Here is a 24,353-nt window from a genome sequence, read left to right as displayed (position 1 = left end):
CAGAGATTGGCCTTATACCTTCTTAAAGTTGCTTATGTTAGAATGCAAGAGTTTTAATATAAACTAAGGAACAGATAGCAAACACAAGGATTCCCACATGTTTTTAAGTGACTTGAAGAGGGAACAGAAAACAGACACATGCCTTGCCTCTATCTCTCCCTCAATAATATAGCCCAAAGGACATGGAATACTGTTCATGAATCTGATTCTCTTATAAAAACCTTGGTGCAGGAAGAGGAATGAAATTTAGCAGGTACTTTCAAGGACCTGTTGTTTTGAAGAGCTCAGTGCTACAAAGAGCTCTCTCTCTCAGGGACCCTTGCCCCTGAAGAAGGTTCTTTGGAATATTTGGATCTGAGTAGGCTTTATGGGAAAAACTCCTCCAGCATCACAGAAGTATTGTGTCAAGTTCCTGTCCAGCATTGGGAATTGAGAAGAAAAGACTGTCACTAGAAAGTGACAGCTGGAGTGATATCCATGAGTATTTTGACCCATTAAGCTGTCTTTAGTAAACACTATTAGTGGATTTTTAAGAGGGAAATGTCCTTTATTGGCCCAGTCCCAAAAGCCATGTTATCTTGTAATTTTGGAGCATATAGTTTGGTTCTCTGTCTTCACAGACTAAAGCTTTCTCTTAATTCCATTAGCAGGTTTTCAGAGAACATTTGTTATGGAAACCAGCTCACCTTGCTTGTGCTTTGTGCCAAAAATGAGCCCTTTGACAGTGTTAGCCAGAAGGCTGTGAGGTTAGCTTGTGCCTGCCAGTATTTACTGCTACTCACGTGCTCCTGTGAGCTGAGATCTCTTAGTGGATAATTCAAGTGTGAAGTAACATTGTCTAATTGTGGTACCTCCTGTAAAGTGACCTCAGTTTCACAAGAGGATGCACTTGCAAAACACCTTTAGGTATCATTTCCTGGAAAAAACATTTTGAAAATGCCTGCTCCTCAGTGCAGTCTAATGCATTTTAAAAGGTCAGTGCAGACCATACAGAAAATAATAGGTGCCATTAATTTCAACACAGACAGAATCAGGAAAGCATATTTGACAGTGTTGTTTTTAAAGTATTTTTTACAAGCTCAAAAGTAAATACAAGCTCTGCCAGTAGGAGATAAATTCCTTACTTTTACTTACTACTTCTAGTAAAATACTAGGAGTATTTTACTCTTTCTGTAGCTCATGGCCTGAGACCTTTCTCATATATTGATTTAGGCAAATGTGTATCAACACGTCAGATTTCTGCTGATAACTAGATTTCTGCAGATGCAAACAGGTGCTTGATGAAGGATTTCAGAATGTCTGTCTGTACTCATCCACATCTTTAAGCATAAAAATGCTGTTAAAGTCAGATTCTGCTATCCATTTAGGAAGGAGTTTGAACATATGAGTGGTCCCAAGGGCTGTTTCTAACAAGCAGTTCAGATGGGCTTTGCAGTGAGCACCCAAGTGCCATGCTGCCATGTGGAGGGAGGAGATACCTACATGAGCAACACAGATGTAGCCAAAGCTGGCTTTCATCTGAGCAAGACAGCCTGTGATAAAGACAAAGGTTTCTCTACCTTTGCAAGGTAGATGTACTTAAAATCTGTGTAACTTTTCTGGATTAAAAAGTTAGCTACTTTCTAGCATAGAGAAGTCAGAAAAGTCTGCAAACATGGGTTTCATTTGATCCCAGGCAGCCATTCATTTCACAGACTACACATCTGCAGGCACACAGATGAAAGAGACCATGGCTTAAGTGGTATATATCCAATTCTACTGTTGGATGTGGTATTCTGCTCATAAGGGAAGATATTCTTTCATACCACAGCTGCCAGTGAATTGTTGGTATAGTAATTGCTAGCTGAAATAATGGCAAATTGACTCATGCAATCATAAAAGATTTAAATAGGATGAAAATTGCTACTGCATAGATTACAAAAGGAGACTCTGAAACCAAGTCTGTGAGACAGAAAGAGAGAGAAGTATGGAATGGTGGGGTCTCTTGCATTAGAACAGTCTGCTGTGTTAGAAGACTTGAATTCAGGGTCTGGTTATACCACAGTATATATCACTCTGTGCTTTTTGGAAGATGATTTTATATCCCTACTTCACAGTAGCATTTCCTTATCTGTATCCTGGCAATAACATTACTTTTATTTGTCATGCTATGATGGTATCAAACTTAATTAATATGTGTGTATAAAGCATTGGCATAACTCAGCTGAAGAGTTCTGTGTAAGGACAAAATCTGGTTATTTTTATCAGTCAAAAGTGTGAGTGAATGTATGAGAGAAGGTGCATACCAAGTATAGAACAGCTACTTTGAGTTTTCAACTCAAATTATTTTTGAACTGTCATTTCTTCTAATATCCATCATATACCTAACATGTGAATTTTTCCAGATTGTCTAGTTCTTGAAGCATCACTGTCCTCAAGCTCTTGGAATATCACACAAACATTTCAGTTGAAAAAGTAAGAGCCTGATTCTTGTTAAAGTTCATTGTGGGGTTGATGTGTGTGGGGGGGAAAGTGACTAAAGTCATTCATCATTCTTTTTTTTTTTTTTTTTTTTTTGGTATTTATCAAGTAACTACACTGAAGATAGTCACTGAAGAACTACATTGACACTAAAGATAGTCAGATCTGTTTTCTTGGCCCACTTCCTCCTCTTTCTTTTTTTTTTCCCCCCCTTAAAAAGCTACTTCTGATGACTCCCTTATTTAATGGGACCGTGGAAGCTAACTGTAGGAGAGTGATTACAATGACTGAATTTATGACAAGTGCCTGAAGAGATAATAAAGGATGTCACAATAAGATTAAAATTCTTTTTGTCCTTGCATGAAAGGTGGGCCCTTGGTACTCAGTGTAAGGCCTAGATTAGAGAAGTCAAGAGATTCTTTAAAATCGCTTTGTGAAGCTGTTTTAAATTAGACCCAGATGCAATTTAAATATGCTCTATAGGTAACATGAATATAATTAAACCAGAAAGGAACATGTAATCTGCTAATAGGAATAATGAATACCTATTCTTCTTTACACATTATTTTTCAGACTCTCTGTTGAGAGCTGGCAGAGGAAGCATTCATGCCCAGTACGTGGCCTAACACTTTATGATAGGTGGTTGTTAATATTTAGAAAGATCTGGCTAACATATGCTGTAGGTAACTACAGTGTTCCCATTCAGAATGCTCCTCCCCTAAGCAAAAAGGCCAATTTGTGGGATGAAATAAAACTCTTGCTTTTTGGGAAGTGGCACATCACTTCCCTGTCCCTGGAGGAACATGGGGAAGGAGCTGTCTTTCTCTAAATCAGAGCATTTCTCAGCGTGTTTGGAGAGGGACTGTGCTGCTCTTGGCTCTCTTCCATATTGATAGAAGCATTGCAGAGCAAGATAGCGACTAACTAGTCTCAGAACAGGAATATTTTTTGGTAGATGAAGGCTATAGCAAACTGGCAATACTTTCTTGCACTACACATGGAACAGAGGTTCAGACAAGCTGAAAAAAAATCAGTGATGGTTTTTGCCCTTTTATGGTTAAAAAGTACTACCTGGCCACTCAATGTACTGGAGTTAATCACAGTAAAATGTGACCCAGAGTGTTTCCTCTGCTTCCTGCCTTTTTTGAAATTAATGACTCTCAGCATCTCAATACAGATTGTATTTCATACTAAATTTCTTCTCAGAATAAGTACAGCAGAACAATGGGCTTGGAGGGTAAACGGACTTTTACCCATCTCATTACATGTTTGCTTGGTTGTCCCCTTGGGTTTATGCTCTTTTCTGTCACTTGAAATTTGACATTCATGAGTGAATCTAGATTGAGTTCCTGTGTCTTACAAAAACTCTGTTTCTGTGTTACCAGCTGTTCACGGTGTATACGCAAGGGTGAGTGTGCCAGCTGTGAATGGATACGTGTCTCTCCTGTCACCACCTGCCAGGTGAAGTTTGTTGGGGAAAACTGGAATCCCCTGTGATGCCTTTTCCTTGTATTTTTTTCATCTGAGCAGCAATCTGTCTCTTTTTTATCCTGACATGGTGAAATGCTTATTTTTTTCCAGGATGATTGCAGTGCAGCTGCTTCCAAGGGGATCACTGCTGTGCAGAAAACAGAGGTTAGTTAGCATTTTAAGATCAGCATTATTAAGGCTCTCTGGGTTGGGGGAGAAATTTATCTAAAATCAGAGGACTTTGCAGAAAAAATAGAGAAATGGATGTGGAGGCAGTCATTTACAAAGAAAGGTAATGCAGAATTTGGATTGATACTATTTCTTCTTAGTGCTCTGTTGGTGTTTAAAGGTACCAGCAAAAACTTGTGTTTCAGATGCAGGAATTGAGACAGTGAACATTGCAATTGTCATGTGCCTACCTCTAGATGCAGTGTTTACAGCATTGCTTTAAATGCCAAAGTCCCTGTATGCTGTATTTAGTCACTCCACAGGAGCCAGCATGCTGAGGGCTGGAACATGTGAGCTGACCAACAACAAAAAAAAAGCAGAACATTTCAGGCTTAATATTTTACCTAGACTTAAAAGCATGTTTGAGTTCTGCTGTCACAGACAACTCTGGGAAACTAGGCCTCAGAGTCTCAAACCTCATTTTATGCAGCCAGATCACAGCTTCCCCTGAAACATAGCTGCCAGGGGAGCAGAAGGAAGGGGAGGATGTGCCACCCAGTTTCTGCATAACAGAGAAGTGGCTAGAGGATGAGTCCAGGAACTGAAATCCATGGGTGTTAGTAAATCTCTAGTTCACACTTTCAGAAAATTTTTGGTTGTTTCCAGGCTGTAGACAAAACTGGAGATGGATCCACACAAGCTGGATCACTGGGAAGGAAGAAGTGTCACTAGTGCTGCCAAAGTACCTGCTGAATCTGGTTACTAAGTTCTCTACAGAATTCATATAGATTGTATGTCTGCATACAGTCTAAATGATTTGTCTCATAGGCCAGCCCTTTAACCACAAGGTTATCCCTTCATTCTTTATGTTTTTATTTTCTCACAAAACTGAGTGATCTTTTTATTAGTGGTTGCTTATGACAGGTGTTAGGAAAAAAATGAGTAGTGGAGAGAAAACTGACTGATGAGTAAGTACGTAGAGATTTGCTGCCTACACTTTCTGGTTTCTCCTTTTCTGTGAGTGATGCACAGTTGTTATAAATAGTGACTTATCTCTAAGTGTTTCATTAGAACTACCCAAACTTTTACCTCTAAGACAGGGATTACCTCTTAAATTCAGCTGCTCAGCTGATGTTTCTTAAACAAAATCACAAAATACATCTTGTTTTTCACAGAGACGCGTGGGATTGTAATACTTGTGCTTCTGAGCATTAATATTCTGGATTTGATCTGCATTTAAAGCATTATGGCTGGTGAAACAGAGGAAATTCTTCTTTGCTTTGCTTCCAAGTGCATTAATTTGACATTGGTAAATAGTTGGAATTGCCTGGGAGATGGCTTTCTTCCACATGTCTTATCTTGGAAAGACAGTGATGGACAAGGCAGTGAAAGCACCAGAGGCAGTGCAAAGGCAGATGTTTATTTAGAAGTGATTGATCCATTCAGAGAGCTTGAAATTGCATTTGAAATCCTGCTCTCCTTTGACTGCTTATGCTTTAAGGAGAACATACTGGAGAGTGGAGAAAGAAGATTTGTGTTTTCCCACAACCCCAGCTGAGCATTTAGATTAATATACTTTTTTTCAGTGCCAGCCCCAGCCCTCCTCCTGACTCCAGCTGCTGGTTGCTATGCATGCACCTTCCCCCTCCCCTGCCAGAGCAGCAGCTGGAGTGGTTGGATTGAGTACCCTTGGCTAGGGAACTGCTTTGGCTGGAAATAAGTGTTATCTTTCAGCAGCTTATTGTTTGTCTGGGCCAGTTCCCCCATCCAGCTCTTCGGGGCCCTGTGTCAGCAATGCAGGAGGGGCTGTCCCAGAGAGGGCACAGACACTGCCTAACCTGGGCTGCTGCCAGGCACCTCTGTGAGACCTGCAGCCATGCTTAGCACACCTCTGAGGATGTGGCTGCCACGGTTCACACAGCCCCAGGGAAGTGTTAGGCTGTCCAGGGAGGAGGCTGCAGCTCAGAAATATGGAACTCTATTGAAGCTGACAGGGCTGTGCTGATTTACATTACCTGAGGACCTGGTGCATGCTTTCTGTATGTCTCTTTGCATGTTTACAAATCACATGCCTCACAACTAGTGATTTTTATAAATATCCTTCTGCCTCTCTGCTGTGGCCCTTCTTGCCCCTGGGCATTGCTCCCCCTGCCATGTAGCAACTGGAAGGTCAGGGACTGTCTGGCACTGGGGAAATGAGCACTGCAGAGCCCAGTGAGGGCATTGGGTCCTTCCTGTTTTCAGTGAGGAAATCATTGGGTTCTTTTGCTGCTGAGGCAAGTATTGCATTTTATGGCAGTCAGGCTGGGTGGGAGTTGGACTCTTGAGTTGCTGAGGTCATCTTGCCTCGGTGCTGTGGCTGCACTGACTCCAGGAGGCCAAGGCAGGATGCTGTGAGGGACTCTGTGCTGTGCAGCCTCAGGGAAGGTGTGATCGCAGAGGGGACTGAAACTTTCTGTGAACAATACTTTCCGTGATTTCTTTGTGTGTAAGAAAAGAAGCAAGGCAGGTCATCTGAAGCACTCTGTGGTGTGTGGTGCCAGCAAAGATACCAGTGGGAGCCCTGAGGCACCACAGTGAAACGCTGCACCCCTGGGCAATGGGTGCCTGGCATTTCCCTCACCGGGGTTCACAGCCCTGATGCAGTCCAGGGATCTCCATGTGTTTGTGTTATGTGTATGCTGTGGTATTCTGGTGCTTCAGGGATCCCTGCTGATTACCAGTGAGAACCCAAAGCAGTGTTTTCCTTCTTTCTGTGGTATTTGGCTTCTGAATTTCTGTGAGGATATTGACTGTCCTTGGTGCACTGGAGGTTGGACGCAAGCAGAAAGATGCAGGTGAATAAATAGTGGTTTGCTGGCTTTAATCTCTTCGATTTCTGCTTCACTTGTCCTGTCCCAAGGATTAAACTGATTTCCAGATCATCATGGGAGTGAATTTTCCCCCTCAGGCTGTTTGTGAGGGATTTCCTTTGCCTTCCTCTATTATCCACACAAGAGGTCATCTTGGAGGCCCTTTTACAGGACCTCTGGCCCCAGCCTTTGCACTCTCTGGCCTTTTCCTAAGGCACAAGCTGCAGCTTTCAGTCAGTGGTGACAGATGCCTCATTTGCTCTGGAGTGCTCTGGCATTCAGTGAACCGTGGCAGCATGTGGGGACAATGTGCAGGGACCTTTTTGAAATGGTCAAAGTGTTGTGACCCCGATGGTCCCTCAGGCTACCAGCCCAAAGTCTTAGTGCTGCTTTGGGTACATAAAATTATTAATGGTGAGAAAAACCTGTAGGATGGACTTTCCTAGAGGCTGTGCACCAGCACCCTTAACAGGATGAGGAAGACTGAACTTCCCAGTGAATGTGTCCAGGGGTACACAGCAGAAATCAGGATAATCACAATGCTCTAAAAACTCAAACTAGTAGTACAGGCAGTCTAAAGTTAAGCTAAAAATGGTTTGCCAGAGCAGGTCCCAAACAGTTTGTGGTTTCACATTCGTATTTTCCTGTTTTTTTGAATATTTCAGTTTGTTGTCTGAAAGATAGACAGAGAGGAAGCTGTCTGTGTGATTGTAAAACTGGGGAAGCAGCAAAACTGATTAAACATGAGATGCTGTCAAAAGTATCAAGAGAATACAGTAGGGGAAAAAATATCTCTTCTTGCTCAGTAGTGTTAGTAAGTTAGAATAAGTAAACATAGACAAAGAAGAGCACAGTTTTCTGCAAGACTGTGACAACATCACAGCAAACTAGGGTTGTTTCTAAATGCTGGAGAACTTCTTAGCGTAAAAATAAGATACCAAAAGACTCCCCTGCAGTTGTTTTATACCTTTAATTCTATGTATGACTTTGAAAAGACTTTCTAGTAAAGCTAATTCTGGGGTGCTTTCTCAAATTTTCATTCAAGGATTTCACCCTGCTTCCCCTTTTCAGGTCACAAAAGATGCCTTCATTTGTTCATCTGATCTCTCATAGTGACAGCACCATGGGTTTTGTCTTGCCTTTTTCTTTAGTTCTTCAGGGGTCACATGAAATGTATCATTTCAAGCTGGGTTTTTATGCTACCTACCTTCCAGCATGTCAGACTATGATTCCTTTAGGCAACTTTCTTATGAGATAAATTGAAATATAAAATATGTAGGTGAAAGTAGTTGCTTTGTAATGAAGTTGTGATTGACAGTACTTCCCAGGATTAAGTTAAACAGGATTTAAAATTATTAATAAAAATGTATCCCAGTGCCATAAAATCTGCGTTCCTGAGTGCTGGTTGTTTTTACAGCTGTTGCTTATCTGCCCAGCCTTTTCATAACCAGATCTTGTTTTGCTTTCTTTCCTAATAGCATATCAGCATTCAATCCATTGAACCTTTGTGGATTTCTACATTAGGCAAAAGTGAAATAACAGTCAAAGGAGAAAACTTTACCCATGCATCAGGCATAAAACTGATACTGACTGGAATCACTGGCTGTAAACCAGACGTGTGAGTTAAATTGAAAAATAACACTATTTACTTTCATGGTGAAAATTATATCCATTTTGCTCTAGCAATGTGGTTGTGTGAACAGTTGTCATATAACTCTCCTCAGGAGAGCAGAGGATGCTCTGCACTCCTTTAGTCAAACTTTCACTTTAAATTACCAAGGGATGAAAATTAATTTGGGTTTGAGTACAACACAAAGGATGGGCGGGTTGTCAGTTCTCTCAGTGGCAGTAGGACAGTTTCATATCTGTGGCTCTCTATGCCTTCTAGCAATCACCAAGAAGCTGGATCACAGGAAAGCCTCAGTTTTTGTTTGAATCTCCTCTGCCTCAAAATATTCCTCATATATTCTAGGATTCTGCTTGTAAAGCACAGACACCATGCCAGGGAATGAAATCTCTTGTACAACAGCTCCTATTTTTCTCTGTTGATGATCACACTGTGTAAGCCCTTAGATAATTAGGCAGTCTTATTCTGAATCAGTTATTTTCAGGTGCAGCTGCAATGGTTGCCTGTGATTAGGAAGCCCATTTTACATAGCTAGCACTTGAAAAAGTAGTGTTCAATTTTTGCTTCAACCATGAATTTTCAGGGAACCACTGAGAAAAAAGGAGAGAAGGAGGGTAAGACAGGAAATAGAGAGAAAGAGGAAGGAGTGAAAAAATGGGAGAAAAGGGAGAAAAAAAGAAGAAAGAAAAGGAAAATGAAGATTGTCATTCTTGACTAGCTCGTGGAGCATGCTGTTAGCACAGAGAAGTACACAGTAAGCAGCAAAATCACACATTACATAGCCTCATCCCAGGGTTGATTATCTATACTGTTTTGTGTGATTATTGTCACATAGCAACTTCATTCAAAAGATGCCCTACTTTGTCTCTTCAACTCCCTGCTCTCTCTTTCCACCTCCATCTGGCAGCTCAGACAGAGATTCAGTTCTCTTTTCTCCTTGTCTCCTGCTGTAGGCTATAGGCTTCATGTAGTAACACCAATAAGTGGCATCTTGTGTTTCAGTGTTTGTTTTCTTTCTTCTCCAGCATTAAAGTCAGAAATGTGCTAAATGATACACAAATGACATTTGCTCTCCCACCAACACGTAAAGAGGCCAAAAGTATATGTATCCAGGCTAATGGGAAAAAATGTTCACCACCAATGACCCTGCATTATGTTTCTCTGCCATCATGTTCTAGAATTACACCAAATACCTCCTGGATCAGGTAAGTTTGTCTTTCTGTACTTTTTATGTATTTATTCAAATGTAATTGCACTGAGCCAATATGAGCCTTCTTCCTTGGCCAGACTGCAGATGAAGCAAGCTTGGAAGACTGCTGTAAGCTTTGTGTTGGATAAATTTAAGCCTGTGAAGTGATTTAATAGATAGGGTCATAGTAGCTGCAAGATGGATTCTGTAGACTTCTGCCTACCTCAGGTCTCCTTTACAGAAGTCAAAAGTAGTCTGTTCCTACTAAACCTAAACCCAAAATATGGATAGCGTAAATTCTAACTCCAATTAATTTGATTTCTTGATGCTAGTATAGCCTTCATCTGTGAAATGGTATAAAGTATCAGTGAAGTGGAAGTGAAATGAAAATAATCATCATTGCACTGATGTACACAGACTTGCTTTACAATATGATTCCCTAAAGCCAAAAGAGCTCTTTTCAAGCCTTTGCTGTGTTCTGCAGAAAACTCACAGACCTGGTAAAAGACTTAGAGTGGTTTTAAAGATATTCTCTGGCACAGCTTTCCACCTGTCCCTCTGCTTTCACAGTTTTTACCTGTTCTCATGTTCTGAACCTGATATCTTGTCAAGTGAGGATTTGAGGGAATGGGTTGGGCTGGCAGCTGCAGCAGCTAAGCAGCCAGGATGCATGCCCTCATCTCCAGGTGAGAGGCAGCTCAGGCAGCTGGATATTAATAATACCTTCAGCCACTCCAACTCTGTAGAGCAGAGCCTGTGAGCCACAGCCCTCAGACACAAGCAGCATTGTGTGCTGAGACAGATGGTCTGAACACCACCGAGAATGTTTCCTGTGAGGAGCCTGGCACAATGAGTTTGTCCTGAAGAAGGCAAGAATTAAGCACAGGCAGGGCTGTACTGGGGCAGTGAAACACCACAATGCTCTTTCTTTGAGACAGAATATTAAATCATGGTTGAGTTCCTTGGCTGCATAAATAAAGAGAAAGGTGAAGAGTCCCTGAAAAGGAGTATGCATGTGTATGCAATCAAGTCCTGTGGTTTTGGGGTAGCAAAAGTATTTACCATGACATTATGAGAAAAGAGTGGAAGTACACTGTATAGCTCAAATTATCTTGTTCTGCAGTTTGACTTTATTATGTTGTCTGCTACCAAAGCAAAATGCACTTGAGTAGTTTATTCACAGCTGAAACCTTAATGCAGGACGTGTCTGTGTGAAGAGAGATAATTTTAACCTCCCTTTCTCACCACGTTTGTTTGTGTTTTGTTTTGCTTTGGTTTTTGCAGTGGTGGTCGCAAAATTACCACAACTGGTAGAAATTTTAATGTGGTGGACAGTGTGATTATTTCAGATGACCAGAGATCAAACCTCACAGTAAGTCTGAACCTCCTTTATAATACCAGATAGAGGTCTCTTGATGCATGAGGTTGTTTTCCTAAGGTTTGAGGAGAAGAGACCTCAATAATTTCCGAACACTTTCACGGACATGTCGGTCACCCTGCTGAAATAAATATGACCACTTACAGGATTACAGTTATACACATTCTTAGTACAGAATCACAAATACACATAAGCTGCTCTCCTGCATAATTCCCTGAGATTTTTTTTATGGTCTAGGGACAAATCTGTCCTTTTTGAGTCTCCCCAGTCTCCACATATGGGTGTGTTGGGGGAGGGTGTGCTATGCTTCCCTCTGGCTCTGTGCTGAGAGCCCATAGGGTACCACTGCCTCAGTGAGTGGCAGCAGGCTGGAGCTGATGTTGGGATGAAACCCTTTCTCCAAGGTTGTAAGGAGGTGAGCACTGTGTTGACCCTTGCAGCACAGAGACCAGAACACAGCAGAATCACCCAGTGGAGTAAACAATGACCCAATGCTACAATGACTGGAGCAACCCCTTCTCTCAGGAATTAATTTAGAAAGAGCAAATTCCTAGGAGTGCTGGAGAGCTTGTCTTACTCTTCTCTTGTCACCTGCATTGAGGGGAAAGAAGGAAAATTCATTGTCACAATTCCTGTCTCATTGCAGGAAGTAGTTACCCTAGCAGTGAGCAATCAGCCTTAAAGCAGTGTGCAGAGTGTGTGACAAATGCAGTTAAAGGTAGACATGAGCTCAACACAGAAATTTTTCCAGGTGCTCTGCATGCAGCCCTGATCTCAGAGAAGATGTTTAGCAGGTAGCTGTGTGAAGCCAGGAAGATACTAAAATAAATTTGAGTGCCTCTGTTTGTGATTGTACCCACTGTTGAGTATTTAATGACTGTGAGAGCTTTGCTATTGCATTTCTAGGTCTCTAGGTGTCCTGGAAATGCATCTGAATATCATTATTTAACTCCAAGCCTGAGCCATGCAACAGAGGGTAAAGTTGTTGATATGATGTTAAAAGTGGATACTACCTTTATACCATGTGTCAAATTACACTATCACCCAGACCCAGTGTTCATTAACTACCAACTGCATACTGAACTGGATCCTGATCTGGAATTAAAAATATATGTAAGTTTTGAAATAATGAACTACAGTACCTAATTTAAAATAGTGCTTGGAAATAATTTTTTTTCTTACTCTATTTAGTGACTGATCATTGCCTTCAATGTTTTCCCTCTAGAAAGAAAATGATAACTTGAATATTTCTAAAACGGAGGTAGAGGTTTATCTAGTATATATGACTGGTGCACAGACCAAAAAGATATGGTTCAGTGTCCAAAATATTACCAAAAAGCCAGACCGCAGCACCATACTGTGCAAATTCAAAAGGGAAGGAACCGACAAGATTGACTTTTCCACTGTGAAAGTTTTTGTAAGTAGAAATCCCTTTTGTTGCAATTCAGCAGTGTTTGAATGTTTATACAAGAGTGGTGAAATGTATCATTAATGCTGTGGTGGTACTTGGTAGTACAGTTTTCTTCCTCATACCTAAGCATGCCTGCCTAGCTTAGGTGCACTGACAGAACTGAGTTCATTTTCTGTCTGGTCACGGGGGTGGTGTCAGAGGTAAGCTTTGCAGGCAGAGCTGAACTCCCTGCTGCTGAGCTCCAGGAGAGCAGTAGCAGTCACACCTTTTATCTGCAGAGCAGACATCATTGGAACAGCATCACTATCTCCAGGAGATCTGTAAGCAATCTAATTTTCCATTGGCCATGAGGAAAAGAATTGTGTTCTCCCAGTCACTTTTTCCTACTAAAGTAGGTAAGGATCTGTCTCAGGGATCACCAGTGAGACAGAAGGCATTTCTAGATGAAAAATGGGGTGGAATTCAATGTGCACTGGGAAAGCTAAAATGCTTTGAGCATGTGGCACAAAGCCAGGCCCAAATATAAGGACATTAGCATGGATGTCAAAGCTGAATTGCAGCTTAAGATATTTGCTCCATGAATAAGATGAAGATACAAATTTTTTAAATGCTATGATTACCATTTATGAAGGAGAAAAATGATGCCAGACTCTTATTGCAGTGTATGGCGGTATAAAACTGAAATAACTCTATTGACTTCAAGGCATATGGCTCATAGTAAAGATTAACCAAGCTATTCTTGATTTTTTATCACTTTTAACTGATCCCCCATCTGTGGATCCTGCCATCTGAGCCAGTTATGGCATGGAAAAGCCTTTCTGAGTTTGGTGTTGCATTTAAAAATCAGTGTTGCCCTGCTCTATCACATGCTCATCCTGCAGACTTCAGAGAAGTGACTGTCATAGAAAGGCCACCACTTTACTAAAGCAAATCAAATGCAATAGTTACCATGTAACATTGCACTTCTAGTACCTTTAAAATTTTTTTCCAACATAAGAAAAATATAGAAGTAGCAAATCTTCACATTTTTTAAAACCTTATGAGTAGATTGTCATAAAAGAAGTAGGGCCACTGAAAAAAAGGATGAGTATAAAATATAAGTTTGACTCAAGAATAAATGTATCTCTGGCCTTAGTTTTCCAGAAGAAATAAGATATTGAGTGTGGGTTCAAAGACAGAATGATCAGTCTGCATGAAGGTGGCAGAGAAGAAAATGCCATTCCTGTGGCAGAAGGAAGATTCAGATAGATCAAAGGGCTCAAGACAGCAGGAGCAGGATCATTCCCATCACAGCACTGAGGGAAAACTGACACATGACAATGTAGGCTTAGTAGGAAAGATTTTAAATAAAACAGAGGTCAGGAGATGTATGACTGGAGAGCAGCAAATAAAAACTCAGTATTTTAAATTGGAAAAACCCCCAAACCCTAGGCAAATGGAGGCTTGCTGATTTAATCCTAGCTCTATGTAACACTTGAGAATGTATTCTGAATTACTCATGAAAGACCTGGAGGTAAGTGGAAAATGGGATAATTGTCAAAATCCTTTTAATGAAAGCAGATCATGCTAGATATCCTTATTTTCTAAGATGAGTGATTTCCTCAACAACAAAAAATCTATAGATCCCATGTACCTGGAAGTCATTCAGTAAACTATTTAACATGGTGATTATGAGGCTGCCAGGGGTTAGAAAAATCACATGCTGTGTGTGGGGAGCTGGCTCTGGGCAATGCTGATATTCATACAGATATTCTTTAATATCACCACTGACTTGAACACAAAAATCAGGCATGCACTGGTAACACTTGCTGATGACATAAAGCTCAGAGGCATTACCAGGCCAGAGAAGGTTTTATAATGTCATGCGGAAAAATGAAATTAATTTAGGAATAGGAATTGGATTAATTCAGGTGTACCTTACATAGTCTGTGATTCATAAGCAAGAAAAAAAGATAAGGAAAGAAATGAGACCACTAGATAGGAAGGTTATGGTGAAGAATAAAGATAACTGAAATATAAGCAGATAATTAAGTGAATGCTTTGTCTCACTTTTCAATAAACAAGGATGAGTAAAAGAAATTTCTGCTTTAGGAAGTCTTCAGTTGGCTATGAGAAGTCTAGAAAAGTAGATGTATTAGCACAGGATGGGTAATGTATTTAGCCACTAATGCATTTGAGCCTTGTAAAAGGCTAATGAGGTCCTAGGAAGGCACAGACCAGAAGGACTTTGCATAGGAACTGTGAAAACATAGAAACATCAGAGGAAAAAGTAACATTTGATGAAGGCAATAGATCTGCTTTGTCTTCTGTTCCTTGTAGCCCTAGAAATATAAAGGCTGTGTCCCTCCAGCCCTGTAGGATTTTTTGCTTGCTTGTGTCTGTGTAGCTGTGATGTGAGTCTCCATTTGGCAGTCTGCAGCTGCCCTGGCTGCTCACCTCCTGTGACAAGCCACTGATTGCAATCACCAGATCTCTGCCTTCCCTGCTGTAACCCAAAATAATTTCAACTCAACCCTCCTTTTCAATTATCTCAAGCTCATTTCTATCCCTGGCACTTGGTGGTATTCTTTTTATGTGCCAAAACATATTTTTGTGTCTAGCCTGTTTATAGCTTTAGCTACCCTTTATTTATGTGCTTCTGCAGTCCTCTTTCAGATCCTCCTTTGTGAATTTTCTTCTGCCATAATTATCAGTGGTAAATGCCTCAGTCTGGCATTTGGCAGACTTCAGCACTTTCATGTATCCCTAAGAATTAATGCCTGTCCTGCCTTTGCAAGCCCATGGCTGGGGGATGTTGTACATGTATTGTAACATGTTCATGTACATGTTGTACCTGTATCGTGCGTTGCATTTTTTCTTAACGACCCTCAGGAACAACGTCCTACATAAAGGGGTTGAAACTTCCTCAGAGAAACAGGGAAGAGGGCTGTAGGCCAGGTGTCTGAAAAATTCTACTTCCCTCATTCTTATTATGAGTCTTATCTTTTCTGCTCAGCAGAGTAACACTGTGAGTGCAAACACATGACTTCCTTGTTTCAAAATGCCAAAATGTTTAGCAGTGACTCTGAGTGCATGAGCCACATGGCCCAGCTGAAGGCTAGATCTTGCCTTTCAATTGAGGGCTCTACTTTGCAGCAAGAGCTTGACAAAATTTGGTGGTACATAAGGACTTCAAATTTTTTCATTATTGCTCTGTTACCCTGCTTAAACATCAAGTACAGTAGAAGTTAAGTTAATGTTGGTTCATAGCGTTTTGCTGAACCTCTACTATTATTCCCAGTAATCTACCGTTGTCCTTATGTGCCTTAAATACTTTTTTTAGGTACATTAAATGTCATTTTAAGCACTCATATAATGCCTGTCCTCTATTAACACAGCCATTGCTTTTCTTTAGGTCAAACTAGGAAATTTTGAGCATGAAGTCAAACCAACATCATCACACATATATTTATATGTTCTTATTTTGCTACCTATTGTGGTGGGTGTCATTATAGGTAAGTACAATAATGTATTATCAGCTTTTGATTTGCTGAAGGGTATGATCAGGACATAGACACTGCACATACTCACATGTCTGGAACTGTCACAAACAGTCTGATGTTTTGCCCTGTTCCCAATTAGAGTGGACAAAGTTAACTCTGTTCTGGTGGTGAAGTCTGAATTGTCAGACTGCAGCACATCACGAGCATGTTACAAGACAGTAACATTTCTGTCTGTTCTGCTGGGATTACTCACTTTCACTTCATGAAGCAAGCCACAGAACTGACATCCTGGAGTCACAACTTGGTCCCTTCCAGCTGTCAGAGCTCAGCTACCCTCCTGTCCCTGGGGCAGATGTACCCTAACAAACTGCTTATCCTCAGTCAGTGTTTGTGGTGTTTCTGCCCAGTCTCATTTGGATGATTCATGAATTTGTGAGTCATTACTAAACTGAGGGAGGTAAATAGTTATCCCCTTCTCTTCCTGATGCTCCCTTTTTTTTAATGAGTCTTTTTACCTGGTTATATATTTGATAAACCTGTATTTATTTCAATTAGTATAGGGGTTTGTTCATTTGGTTGATTGCTTTTTTTAAAGTTCATTTTAAAAAGGAGCCATATGTCACACCTTTATTCTCTCTAAATAAGCTTTAGAAAAGTTAACAATTTGTAAGTAGATTTTCTGTTCAACTGATTTTTTTGTTTAATCAGTTGATTAAACAAAACTGATTTTTTTTAATCAGTGCTACCTTAAGTAGGTTGCTATTAGTAGAAGTGGTTGTCAGAGTCTGTGTCTCACTGTGCAGGCTGTATATAACAGGATATGCTGCACTTTCAAATAAAGTTAGGTTGACAATTCAAGACCTTGTTAAATGGAATGATTTTTCTAAAGATTGGGGTGTATATAGATCCAGATAACTAGGGCTCATGGATACTAGTACAGGGACAACAATAAAACACTAATTGTGCAAATGTGCATTAATCTTCGTGTTTCTTGATAATAAATTATGTCTTGTATAGGAGTTTTCTGTTCTGTGATTTCTGTACTCAGAGTCTTTTTTTCTTCCTTTTAGCGGCATTCATAGTTACCAGGTACAAATCCAAAGAGTTAACTCGAAAACAGAGTCAGCAACTTGAGCTGCTGGAGTATGAGATTCGTAAGGAAATACGTGAGGGTAGGTCTGCAGCATATTTTCTGAACTGAAACTGTCAAGAAGCTCACATTGTATAAACATTTTCCTTTTGTAGCTGTTAGAATATTTTTGTGTTGTATCAGAGTTGCTGTTTAATATTGTAAGCACTGCAGTAGTAGATAGCACTGAGCTAATAGGATTGCATGTAGTATTTCCTTCCACAAAAAAGTAGATTGCTACTTTCCAGCTCCTAAGAGCTTCAACTGTAAAAACAGCCTCTTTTCCCTGAGAGCTGTTTTTGTAGGAATATCTACTGAGGACAAGTTATAATTGTGATTTTGTGTCAACTAAACTAACTCTCTGGGTGGGGATGGGGGGGTGCTTTTTCAGGATTTGCTGAACTGCAGATGGATGAATTAGATGTGGTGGACAGTTTTGGAACGGTTCCCTTCCTTGACTACAAACACTTTGCTCTTAGAACTTTCTTTCCAGAGGTAAATATTTACAAGTCTTTCAGTTGTCAGCCCTGACTAATAGTAAAAAATTGAGGAAGGTCAGGATCAAATAACTAAAGAAGATACTACACAGTAATTGCACTTTGTTCTCACAAGAAACTTTTCTTAAATCAAGAATTACCAAAGAACACTTAAATATATCTCTGTATTTAGCCAAGCCTTTGTGCTGTAGATAAAGCATCATTCTTGAATTTTCAAGGGTTGTGTGTGTCCATTTATTTTTGTTCAGCCTCACTGAGCTGCTTGCCTTTCAGGCCATCTTAACTAAGCTATAATTTATCCATTGCTTTCTTTTGTACCCATGCTTTCACTTCCAATGCTATAGCTAATTAAAGTAACAGTCAGGCTAGCTAACATGCTAGCTAACATCATGACACTTCCTAATTAGACTTGTGGGATGAAGAGATGGCTCTAAGATGGTGCTGACTTTCTACACCAAGGTGGTGACAGAAATGGTAAGATGTTGATTCAAAGGGGTTCAGCTCAAATACTTAGAAATGACATGAGTAGTTAACTGCTTTCCAGTTTAGAGGCAGATATTTTCAGTGTTTGTTGAAGCAGTTTGGCCGCTGCATCAGATGACCAAAGAGGTGTTCTCTTGAATGTTTTACTTCTCTTACTAATTTTTTTTTTGCCTGTGTGGCACATTATGAGGCTGGTAAGTGTCTTTGCAACAGCTTTCAATATTACACTGTGATGGTAACCAGTACTTATGAGCACTTATCCAATTGGCAGAAGCTGTGATCTCAACTGGTGATATTTTCCTGTATGACTGGCACCAGTGAGTAGAAGCTTGGTTAGTTTAGGGCATAACTGGTATGGATGTGAATTATCTACCAGGCTTCGTGTATTACTCATCACTGCTGCAGCCAGGTCTTGCACTCTTGCACACTTCTTCACTGCATTGCTGTTTGTGATCCTAGCAAAGGCTCATTGTGATAAAGTTAAATACATGTGGTAGTGCAGAATCAGGACCTTTGGTTTTTGTTTAAAACCAAATACTAGACACCAAAGCAGAATAATATTTAGCAATTACATTTACAAAATCCCTGTATCATTTGAGTCCAGTTCTCACGCCAAAGGGAATATCTCTGCTGGTACTACTGTTATGCCCCCAGCCTAATTTTTAGAGGGTCACCAGGTGGTTTGAAGAAAGTGGAAAAGAAACTTTACTTCCTGCATCTCTTTCCTTTCTGTTTGTTTTGTTGCCAGGTATATTAGCATTAAAATGGCATTTTATTCTTAAGAATATACCTTTTCCTATACTTTCCCTTGTCAAAACAGTAATAGTCTGTAGAAGCTGACTCAGTGGAAATGCTGTGCTCTATGCAAATAAAAAGTTAAGAAAAAAGGTATAAAATTTCCCACTCTGCTACAGTCTGTAAAGTAAAAATGGAAAGGGCTCCTGTTTTGCCTTGGTGAGTCTCATGCCACTGCACATCCTGGAAATTACTTCAGTTGGATTTTGTCTCAGTTTGAAATACTTATCCCACAAAGGTACACTTGCTACTGTTAGCTCTCTACAAACATACAGTGTCAGGCAGCTTACTTAAACTGTTGTATACCAATTTCTTCTGCTAAGTACTTACTGTTTACAATGCAGTAGTGTCCAAACATGCCTTGTGCTGTAAGAATGTGGCAGAAAAGCAGTGCTCCACTGAACAAATATTGTAGAAAAACAGAAAAGCCAGCGGGGTATATATTGCAGCTGAGTGTCAGAAGGGTTGACAGGGGGGTCAAAGTGACAAACCACCACTTCCTTCACTAACCACATGTGTTTGAATGATGTCCATATTGCACTCTTTGTGCTCTCCAGTGTGATTGATGGGCTTTATCTCATCTAATCTAAGCTGTTTAAGCATGGAAATTGAAGCTGTTGACTGAGCATCTTCTGTAGTCAGTGCAGAGATGGGCAGCTCAGGAAAGCAATTCATCCCATTTGTCTGAGGCATCTCCCTTAGGATGGGACAAGTTGCTTAAAGAGGGACTCCCACACCTAAAATGAAGAGTGATCCACCCCACCTTTGTTCTGAGTCTTGCTTCCCACTGCTTCAGTTTTCTATATTTGATCTGGCTTAATAGCTTTTAATGCTTATAGGTCTTAAATGGATTATATCTTCTCTTAAAATGTTCTTGGTGCTTGCTAAGCCTGATTTTTGCTTTGCTTGTTAAATTTGTCTTTTTATTTTTGTTTTCCCTCAATTTCACACATTGTTTGGTTTAATGCTCCAATCCTTGTTCCCTGTTCACAGGCATTTTTAACCTTTAACACAGTTGTGGTTCTTTCACTCTACATGTGTGCATGTGTGTCATTTGTTGGTAGTTGATGTTGGAGTTGCTAAAGAAGTTCTGGAGAAGGGAATAGCCAATGGAGGAAGAGGAAGAACAGTTTGGTAGGGTAGAATAGAGCAGGAGGAATGAGGAAAAGGAGGGATGAACAATCAGGTATGTAGACGAAAGATGTGAGATGCCAGTGTGTGCTCACAGCCCAAAGTCAGTCATAGCCAGGGCTGCATCAAAAAGAAGCATGGCCAGCAGGCTGAGGGAGGTGATTCTCCCTCTTTGCTCTGTGAGACCCCACCTGGAGCACTGCATCCAGCTCTGAGGCTCCCCAGCACAAGAAGGACATGGACTTGTTAGAGCAGGTCCAGAGGAGGGGGATGAAAATGCTCAGAAGGTTGGGACACCTTTTCTATGAAGAATGTCTGAGCCAGCTGTGCTTTTTCAGCCTTCAGAAAGGAAGGCAGCCTTTCAGTTAAAATGGGGCTTATAAGAAAGATGGAGACAGACTTTTTACCAGGGTCTGTAGCGATAGGACAAGGGCTCGTGGTTTTAAACTGAAAGATGATAAACTTAAATAGAACATAAGGAAGAAATTTCTTATGATGATGGTGATGAGGCCCTGAAACAAGTTGTCCAGAGCATTTGTAGGTGCCCCATCCCTGGAAATGTTCAATGCTAGATTGGATTTATGTAGCCTGGTCCAGCAGAAGATAACCCTACCCACGGCAGTGGGGTTGGAACTAGATGATCATGAAGGTCCCTTATGACCCAAACCATTCTGTGGTTCTGTAAGGAAACCAGGGGCTGCCAGCATGACAGATAAAGCAGATGACAGTAAATGCTGTAGATCTGTTGCTCAAGAGGCATTGACAAGGTGTTTGAGAACTGGGGGCTTCCTTTTGTGTGAGAGCTTTTGCTAGGACTGGATGTGTGGTGGCACCTGTGCCTCAGTGGAGACTGCCAGCATGGACATCCTGGCGAGTTCATTAGTGACTATTCATGGAGTGCCTTGCCATGAATGGAAGCAGATGAGCTCAAGTGTCACTTGGTTAACAGCAGCCCTGTATACTCAAGGCTATCACTGCCAGCCAGGAAGGATGCAGCCTGCAGCACCCCTTGCACACCAGCACATTTGCAGATGACAGTGACACACAGCTCTTCCTGGGGAGTCTTGGCTCACTGCTGTGCTAGTGCAGCTCAGCAGCATGAGTAACACACACAGCACATTGAAGATGATTCCAGGTCATTTTTGAGAGTTCACTTTCCAGTGAGCTTTGGCAGCACCTTTACAGAAGTTCCTGTGCAGAGTTTTTATATTGTATCTGCTAGAAGTCGACATTTCCATTGTTTTGTTTTGAGTAGTATCAGAAACATGCTTGGTGTGTTAAACATACATGTGTTAGAAACTTCTGGTGTACTTGTGAATGATATATATCCTTCTATATTTTAGTCAGGAGGCTTTGCATCCATCTTCAGTGAAGAAATGCCCCAGGTAAGCTGATGTAGTGTGATATGCCTTATTTATTTTTTTTTCAAGAGTGATTGTATCCCTTCTCTCAGTGTTGTCCTAGAACATATCAGCTTGGATTTTCAGCATGTTCCCTTTCCTCCATGAGGGGGGTTACATGGGTTTTTATGTAAAAGGAGTTTGAAGTGTGAGGTGCTCTTATCCAATGTGTATTTGACTTACTTAGATGAAACAGAATCTCATCATGGGAAATGATGGGCAAACTTAACTATTGGCAGTGCTTTGTATGCTCTGCATGTGTATATTCTGTGTTGTACACAAACATAAATGCATTTTTGATAAAATCCTGAGACACCTTAAATAAATGTAAAAATTTCCCACTGATTTGAATGAGGCCAGGATCCTATCCCATATGTTTCTTTCAATTTTTTATGAGCATTAAGAATCCATCATAGCCAAACTACAGTTTGCTTATTTTTGTTTAACTATTCCAGAGCAGAGACCAAACGACCAAGGATGAAAGCTTCAACATGTTGCATGCTTTAATTTGTAACAAGAACTTTCTTGTTACTCTCATTCACACCCTTGAAAAGCAGAAAAATTTCTCTGTGAAAGACAGGTATAGTATGATTATGTTTATCATCTTCAAGAAAAAGAATTAGCAGGAAGAAACAACATGGGTTGTGGCACACAAATGTATTTGGTAATTTTTGCAAAACAAATTTGCAGTACTCTGGAGCATTTTTCCTTCTCCATCTGTACTCACTGAGGGAGAAAAAACATTGCCATTAAAACAAGCAATTAAAGAGAAATTGGAATGTTTGTACATATAAACAAAGAGGCAAAGGAGCAGGAAAGCTCAGTTCAAAACTGTAAACACTTCCTGCAGTTAGATCAACAGTTCTACAGTTTAGAAATTTTCTGTCACTGAAGCAGGTGTTGTTCTGCAAAATTAAATTTAGAGACACACATTCTGTGTTTAAAAAATAATCACAAGAGCAGATGGACTTGCATTTTTTATATTTTTGCAGAGAACAGTGGACAGTTTATGTGCCTAAGGAGGGAGAACTTAGGATATGAACTGCACTAAAATGTGTTTCATTTATTAAAGATGACTGGGAAGAGAAATTCCAGAATTAGAGCATTCTTTTTTTTGCCCCCACAGGTGCTTGTTTGCATCCTTCTTGACTATTGCATTGCAAACTAAGCTAGTTTATCTGACCCATATTTTGGAAGTATTGACAAGGGACTTGATGGAGCAATCAAGCAATGTGCAGCCTAAGCTCCTGCTCAGACGTACTGAATCTGTGGTAGAAAAATTGCTGACAAACTGGATGTCTGTCTGCCTTTCTGGGTTTCTCCGGGTATGTGTACACCTTTCACTACATGAGATATGCAGAGAATTTCTTGAATTGATTTTTTCCATAGGAGCTGTCAGAAGGGTGAGTTTAAAGCATTCAGTCTAGCATTTAACATTATGAGTGAGCACTCTTCTAGTTTAGGTGGCTTAGCTGGCTGTCATCAGTGGAATGCAGGAAAAGAGCCCATCTCCAAGCAATGATCATGTCATGTATTTGGGCAAGATTTGGGTAATTTTGTAATTCCAGCATATCCTTTGCTCATACCAGACATTTCAGCCCAGTGAGATCTATTGTGATCATATTAAAAAACTGATACACTTGATAAAATGCAGTGGTACCCATCTATGCAAGGGGTTGGAAAGCTACCAAGAAATGGAGATTTAAGGAATACCATCCTTTGGAAAACTAATCTTCTTTCCAAACTTTTCAACCTCCAAGCAGTATTGCAGATTTCAAGATCTAAATTACTTCAAATGAAAACAAAATAAGCATTTCATTTCATTTTAATATTTCCTTCTTTTAGTAACTTGATAGCACTTTGTTGTTGATTTCAGTGCTTGGTTACTCTTCCTGTCTCTCTTATCAACGTGATGCTATCACACTGTTGGTATCACTCTCATCAGTGCTTACATTAGTACAGCACCAGAATTTTTGTTTGAGGCTCAGCAGTTCACAGTGGTTTCCTGGAACTGAGGAGAGTGCCAAGGAGCTGTCAGAGATATGTTCTCAATACACCAGACATTTTACAGAGCTGTGCTAGTGAGATGCCTTAGCCGGGCTGCAGGAATGGTGTCACGTGGAAATAGAGGCACATCCTTCCTTTCTCAGGTGCTTTCCTGAGCCCTGGGGTAAGGCAGGAGAGGAAATCCCCAGTTTCATTTCCTTTTTTGCTGATACAGCAGGGTAAGTCCCACCAGCTTGTTCCCAAGACATTTTTCAGAGACAAAAAGGGGAGACACCAATTCAAAAGGAAGCTAGTTGTTAGCTTGTTTTCTCAGAAGACTGAAAATGGAAGAAGTAGCTGAAGTATGCACGTGAACATGTGCATGTCTCACCCCCCACCCACTCTTTGGTGGAACTAGGAAGTGTCTGCCAGGTGGAGTAGGAGCAGCTTGTCTGTAGTGTGCTTGTGCACAGCAAGGGGCTGTGAGCTATCTTGCCACTCACTCCAGATGTCCCTTGCTATTTGCATGAGACTTTCACACTGAAAAGCAAAAGATGGAGGTTAAACAATAACTAGATAAATCTGCTTGGAGGGATTTTCTTTTTTAATTGCAAGATAATGAGTTACTTAAAAGGAAATAACACCATTTGTTACACTTGATTTTTCTTTTCCAGTTATTCATGCTCATTCAATGATTACAAAAATAAATGTTTCTTGTATTTTTTGCCTGACCTAGGAGACAATTGGTGAACCTTTCTATTTGCTGGTGACAACCCTCAATCAGAGGATAAACAAAGGACCTGTTGATGCAATAACTTGCAAAGCCCTGTACACTCTTAACGAAGACTGGCTGCTGTGGCAAGTGTCTGAATTCAAAACAGTGGTATGTTTGCCA

General features: G+C 40.5%; 1 protein-coding gene across 1 annotated transcript in view; it reads left to right on the top strand.

Moving 5' to 3' along the window:
• Positions 1-24,353, top strand: part of PLXNC1 (plexin C1) — a 71,332-nt gene that overhangs the window by 22,913 nt on the left and 24,066 nt on the right. Inside the window, exons 7-21 of the mRNA XM_054631895.2 lie at positions 2,385-2,454; positions 3,846-3,921; positions 4,042-4,095; positions 8,429-8,568; positions 9,603-9,782; positions 11,051-11,138; positions 12,051-12,257; positions 12,370-12,561; positions 15,950-16,049; positions 17,108-17,209; positions 17,558-17,661; positions 21,416-21,457; positions 21,928-22,052; positions 22,599-22,797; positions 24,195-24,341. Coding sequence (XP_054487870.2) covers positions 2,385-2,454; positions 3,846-3,921; positions 4,042-4,095; positions 8,429-8,568; positions 9,603-9,782; positions 11,051-11,138; positions 12,051-12,257; positions 12,370-12,561; positions 15,950-16,049; positions 17,108-17,209; positions 17,558-17,661; positions 21,416-21,457; positions 21,928-22,052; positions 22,599-22,797; positions 24,195-24,341 — 1,826 coding nt within the window. The remainder of the gene's footprint in view (positions 1-2,384; positions 2,455-3,845; positions 3,922-4,041; positions 4,096-8,428; positions 8,569-9,602; positions 9,783-11,050; positions 11,139-12,050; positions 12,258-12,369; positions 12,562-15,949; positions 16,050-17,107; positions 17,210-17,557; positions 17,662-21,415; positions 21,458-21,927; positions 22,053-22,598; positions 22,798-24,194; positions 24,342-24,353) is intronic.

The sequence above is a fragment of the Agelaius phoeniceus genome, chromosome 5 (genome assembly GCF_051311805.1).
Source record: "Agelaius phoeniceus isolate bAgePho1 chromosome 5, bAgePho1.hap1, whole genome shotgun sequence".
Classification (NCBI taxonomy): domain Eukaryota; kingdom Metazoa; phylum Chordata; class Aves; order Passeriformes; family Icteridae; genus Agelaius; species Agelaius phoeniceus.
This window is presented reverse-complemented; position numbering and strand designations above follow the sequence as displayed.